Source organism: Schistocerca serialis, chromosome 10 (genome assembly GCF_023864345.2).
Source record: "Schistocerca serialis cubense isolate TAMUIC-IGC-003099 chromosome 10, iqSchSeri2.2, whole genome shotgun sequence".
In the NCBI taxonomy this organism is placed as follows: domain Eukaryota; kingdom Metazoa; phylum Arthropoda; class Insecta; order Orthoptera; family Acrididae; genus Schistocerca; species Schistocerca serialis.
In genome coordinates this window covers 191082334-191088333 of record NC_064647.1, presented here as the reverse complement: position 1 = coordinate 191088333, position 6000 = coordinate 191082334, and the positions used below count along the sequence as shown (strand labels likewise).

At 47.8% G+C, this 6000-nt stretch overlaps 1 protein-coding gene across 1 annotated transcript in view; it reads right to left on the bottom strand.

The window, feature by feature from the left end:
* Positions 1 to 634: 634 nt before the first annotated feature.
* LOC126424668 (H2.0-like homeobox protein) overlaps positions 635 to 6000 on the bottom strand; it is a 28545-nt gene continuing 23179 nt past the window's right edge. Inside the window, exon 3 of the mRNA XM_050087398.1 lies at positions 635 to 826. Within this exon, the coding sequence (XP_049943355.1) occupies positions 635 to 826 (192 nt within the window). The remainder of the gene's footprint in view (positions 827 to 6000) is intronic.

Genomic DNA, 6000 nt, shown 5'->3' with positions numbered 1-6000 from the left:
TCGAAATTCAATCATTCTACACACCAGTCATTACTGGACACTAAGGTACCTGTCTCTGCGGTCCGAGTGTAAAATTACTTGGAATTATGGTTGATAAAAGACTATCTTGAGATGGACATATAAATTACTTAGCTAACAAACTTGCACAAGTTCTCTTTCAGCTATATAAATTAAGAAAAAAAAGTCAGCAAGAGTATGCTGCTACAATGTAATATGTACTGACAAGACCAGTTCTATGAAACCATGAAACCATACTAAAATTTGATAATAAATAAATATTATTTTCGGCGTAAGCGTTCAACACAACAATCACACAATCAAATCTGGTCGGGACATAAGAAGACTTCACTTTTTTACGAAACGTATTGTCTCTTCTATTAATATCCAGCTCTTTTATTTTGGCGAAATACATATACGCTGCCACACTGAGCTGTTATCAGAATCGCACGTGTCAAAACAAACCACTAGCTGACGACAGTTTAGAATCTCGAACGTTCGTAAAAGTCGATAGGTGTGTTAATCGACTAAAGCGTATATACGTCATAATGACGTCACATCATATCCAGGTTGGGTGAACTTAGCATCGTCCTCCCTAGACTGGCGGCACCCACCTGCCACGCCACGATCGCCGGCGTCAGCCGCTGTCGATGGCCTGCACGTCCACCAGCGCCGCGTCGCCGTCGCCGTCGGGCGGGTCGCGCTGCGTGGAGTCGACGGCGGCGTCTCCGGTGGCGGGGGCGGCGGGGGCGGGAGCCGGTGCGGACGCCGCCTTCGCCTCCCTGCTGTGGCGCCACTTCATGCGCCGGTTCTGGAACCACACCTTCACCTGCACCCACAACACGCGCCGCCGTCTCAGCCGAGAGCGGGCTCCGGGCACTGCGCAGCGTACTGGGCTCCGTCCGCACCGACCATTAACGGGGGCGGACCGTCTCTCCGGGGACGTAACTCGTATCAGAGGTGCTAAGTACAGGCACTGCTTGCGTCACAAGAACCACATTAACTGCACTCAGTTGACTGAAGTCGGCCAGAGCAGTTTGCCCAGCGAGACGTGACACCAGCTTGCTTTACAAATGTGTTGTTTGTTCGTCCACCTTTATACACTACTGCCCATTAAAATTGCTACACCAAGAAGAAGTGCAGATGATAAATGGGTATTCATTGGACAAATACACTCCTGGAAATTGAAATAAGAACACCGTGAATTCATTGTCCCAGGAAGGGGAAACTTTATTGACACATTCCTGGGGTCAGATACATCACATGATCACACTGACAGAACCACAGGCACATAGACACAGGCAACAGAGCATGCACAATGTCGGCACTAGTACAGTGTATATCCACCTTTCGCAGCAATGCAGGCTGCTATTCTCCCATGGAGACGATCGTAGAGATGCTGGATGTAGTCCTGTGGAACGGCTTGCCACGCCATTTCCACCTGGCGCCTCAGTTGGACCAACGTTCGTGCTGGACGTGCAGACCGCGTGAGACGACGCTTCATCCAGTCCCAAACATGCTCAATGGGGGACAGATCCGGAGATCTTGCTGGCCAGGGTAGTTGACTTACACCTTCTAGAGCACGTTGGGTGGCACGGGGTACATGCGGACGTGCATTGTCCTGTTGGAACAGCAAGTTCCCTTGCCGGTCTAGGAATGGTAGAACGATGGGTTCGATGACGGTTTGGATGTACCGTGCACTATTCAGTGTCCCCTCGACGATCACCAGTGGCGTACGGCCAGTGTAGGAGATCGCTCCCCACACCATGATGCCGGGTGTTGGCCCTGTGTGCCTCGGTCGTATGCAGTCCTGATTGGATCCTACGGTCTTGGCGTGCATCTGTGCGTCGCTGCGGTCCGGTCCCAGGTCGACGGGCACGTGCAACTTCCGCCGACCACTGGCGACAACATCGATGTACTGTGGAGACCTCACGCCCCACGTGTTGAGCAATTCGGCGGTACGTCCACCCGGCCTCCAGCATGCCCACTATACGCCATCGCTCAAAGTCCGTCAGCTGCACATACGGTTCACGTCCACGCTGTCGCGGCATGCTACCAGTGTTAAAGACTGCGATGGAGCTCCGTATGCCACGGCAAACTGGCTGACACTGACGGCGGCGGTGCACAAATGCTGCGCAGCTACCGCCATTCGACGGGCAACACCGCGGTTCCTGGTGTGTTCGCTGTGCCGTGCGTGTGATCATTGCTTGTACAGCCCTCTCGCAGTGTCCGGAGCAAGTATGGTGGGTCTGACACACCGGTGTCAATGTGTTCTTTTGCCGGTCGCGGTGGTCTAGCGGTTCTGGCGCTGCAGTCCGGAACCGCGGGACTGCTACGGTCGCAGGTTCGAATCCTGCCTCGGGCATGGGTGTGTGTGATGTCCTTAGGTTAGTTAGGTTTAAGTAGTTCTAAGTTCTAGGGGACTTATGACCTAAGATGTTGAGTCCCATAGTGCTCAGAGCCATTTGAACCATTTGTGTTCTTTTTTCCATTTCCAGGATTATATATTATACTAGAACTGACATATGATTACATTTGAGCCGCGTCACGGCTCAGCTCATTTGATTTACCCGCGAGATTATTTCACTTGTTTTCGCCGCAGCGCTAGGGGGCGTGGTCGCTGAGCGGTGTGGGCGCTGGTGCACGGAGCAACAGTTGTGGAGGGCGGCTCGGAGGGTATATGGCGACAGGACGGAAGCGGCGGGGAGTCAACTGGTGGCTGCCGGTTAAGGACTGCGGGGAGTGTGGCTGTTTGGCAGCAGGTGGGGAGGACGGAATGCTCGCTTGCTTAGCGTGGTTCTCCATGACCAGCTGTTGTTTGTTGGGCCTAGCACTCGAGTGTAACAGGAAACTGCATTGGTGTGGTGCTCGTCATCTGGCTAAGGCCGAAATTTTCCTGTACTTTTATTATATTTAATGATCATTACTTATTATGTGGTTGGTACTTGTAGCCAACAGTTTGTGATTTGAAATACTTCAGAGAATATCATCATGTGCCAGGTGTCTACTGTGAAGAATTCTTAATTTGTTTCATAGTGTATGGCACGATATCCACTATCATCGATGATTTTATGAAAGTTCTGTCCAAATTATTATTACATTAGACTTTGTTAAAATCGGTGCGTTTAAATTGCAAATCTCTTAATTCTACTAATATTGCTTGGGATAAACCCATCTATTTCTTGATATTTGTGTATTCAGTTGTGTTTCTCATCGAGACTGACTGAACTGATTTTGGAACACGTGGGGAGAGTATTTAAATGAAAATTTGCTAGATAACACAACCGTCGTGAAATTGAAAACTTGACGGTGTTTACTCATGTCACCAATCGTTAATGTTATTTCTGTCTTGTAGCTTACTTAACTGATATAAAATAATTTAGGAATTTTGTGTATTTGTCACGAAAGGTGAACTGATGTCACATGAGAGAAAAATAAGTGACATTTGTGTAGGGTTTACGTAAGCTTAAGTGAAATCAGGAGGTAAAAAAAGAAACTGATTATCATTGCCACATTTTTTTTAAGCAGGCAGTAGGGAATTTGTTCCACTTTTGCCAAATTGGATTTTTTTAAGGTTAGATTTACATGTAGTACAAATCACATGTTCAATATTTCTCTGGTGTAATTGTTAATATTTGTACATGTTGCACTATTGTACGACATAATATACCCTTTACTAACAGTACCTTTATGTAATCTTTCAGAGTGGGGCTGCATGTTCTTCGACAGAATGTTTAAAAAAATTATTGCTAAAATTTCCTTTTAAACTGTTAGTTGTATTAACTTGGATGTAAACCAATTATTGTTAAATAATAAATTTGTGTCAACAAGGCTTGGACCAAATAAATGTGCCTACACCTTCCCAATCCTGGCTCTGCTACCGTCTGTACATCACAACATTTTCAAGCAATTTGGGTGCATAGATCCTGAGAAATCAGTACCCACAACAACCACCTCTGGCCGTAATAACGGCCTTCATACGCCTGGGCATTGAGTCAAACAGAGCTTGGATGGCGTGTACAGGTGCAGCTGCCTATGCAGCTTCAACACGAGTTCATCAAGAGTAGTGACTGGCGTATTGTGACGAGCCAGTTTCTCGGTCACCACTGACCAGACCTTTTCAGTTCGTGAGAGATCTGGAGAATGTGCTGGCCAGGGCAGCAGTCGAACATTTGCTGTATCCACAAAGGCCCGTACAGGACCTGCAACATGCGGTCGTGCATTATCCTGCTGAAATGTAGGTTTTCACAGGCATCTGAAATGTAATGTCCACTGTTCAAAGTCGCGTAAATGCGAACAAGAGGTGACCGAGACGTCTAACCAATGGCACCCCATACCATCACGCCGGGTGATACGCCAGTATGGCGATGACGAATACACGCTTCCAATGTGCGTTCATCGCGATGTCGCCAAACACGGGTGCGATCATCATGATGCTGTAAACAGAACCTGGATTCATCCGAAAAAATGACGTTTTGCCATTCGTGCACCCAGGTTCGTCGTTGAGTACACCATCACAGGCGCTCCTGTCTGTGATACAGCGTCAAGGGTAACCGCAGCCACGACCTCCGAGCTGATAGTCCATGCTGCTGCAAACGTCGTCGAACTGTTCGTGCAGATGGCTGTTTTCTTGCAAACGTCCCCATTTGTTGACTCAGGGGTCGAGACGTGGCTGCACGATCCGTTAGAGCCATGCAGATAAGATGCCCGTCATCTCGACTGCTAGTGATACGAGGCCGTTGGGATCCAGCATGGCGTTCCTCCTGAACCCACCGATTCCATGTTCTGCTAACAGTCATTCCATATTCTGCTAACAGTTATTGGATCTCGACCAACGCGAGAAGCAATGTCGCGATACGATAAACCGCAATCGCGATAGGCTACAATCCGACCTTTATCAAAGTCGGAAACGTGATGGTACGCAATTCTCCTCCTTTCAAGAGGCATCACAACAACGTTTCAGCAGGCAACGCCGGTCAACTGCTGTTTGTGTATGAGAAATCGGTTGGAAACTTTCCTCATGTCAGCACGTTGTAGGTGTCGCCACCGGCGCCAACCTTGTGTGAATGCTCTGAAAAGCTAATCAGTTGCATATCACAGCATCTTCTTCCTGTCGGTTAAATTTCGTGGTGTAGCAATTTTAATGGCCAGTAGTGTACAAGATGGTTCAGTGACCTCGGCTGTTCAATGTAACTGTCAAATCAAAACACCTTCAGCCGTCTAAATTTCCACTTTTATTTTATTGCTGCAACCAGATTCACAGTAACATTATGCAATCTTCACGCCCCCTGACCGACATGTAGGCAGAATACAACCTCTTATACAGTCGAAATAGGGGCGAACATTCAGTTACTTTGTAACATAGAAAATGCAGGATGCATGGCACCTGCTACCGATGTATAATTTTTTAATTGTATGTAAATATTTGCAATTTAAGTGCTTTCTTTTTAATAAGTAAGGACATTGCTTCACTGTATGTGTACATTTAGGTAGAAGTCTGATGACGTTTCATTGTATTTATCTGTGTTTTACTGTGAAACTTATAAGCTCTGGGAAAAAGCCAGAGGAAATGTTATTTGCATTGAGTAGCAACGATAATAGCAGTGATTGTGCGTTGTAAGATCTTTGGGTAGGGGGTTGTTGCACAGAGCGCGCGGAGAGAGCGGGAGACGGTTTCCGTCGCTTGTAGTGTGCGGAAGTGTGGTGTTAACGCTCTCGTAGTAGAGAGTACCATTTCGGCGGCATCATGTACGCGCGCCGGCCAGACGTCTAGAGCAGGGGGAAGGACAGTGGACGGGCAGAAGAGGCTGTATTAATTACGATTGCCCGTTCCTGTAATTAGCCGAGGCCGCACAAGATGCTACCGTCTTCAACAACAGCAGCGGTTCCAGCAAAACAGATTCGTCGTCGGCTCCGAGTTTCGTCGCACGCACAGCACTGAAGTAAGACTGTTCATTGGTAGAGAGTATTAACGGCTAACCCAGCAGCACAACGGAATGTGAT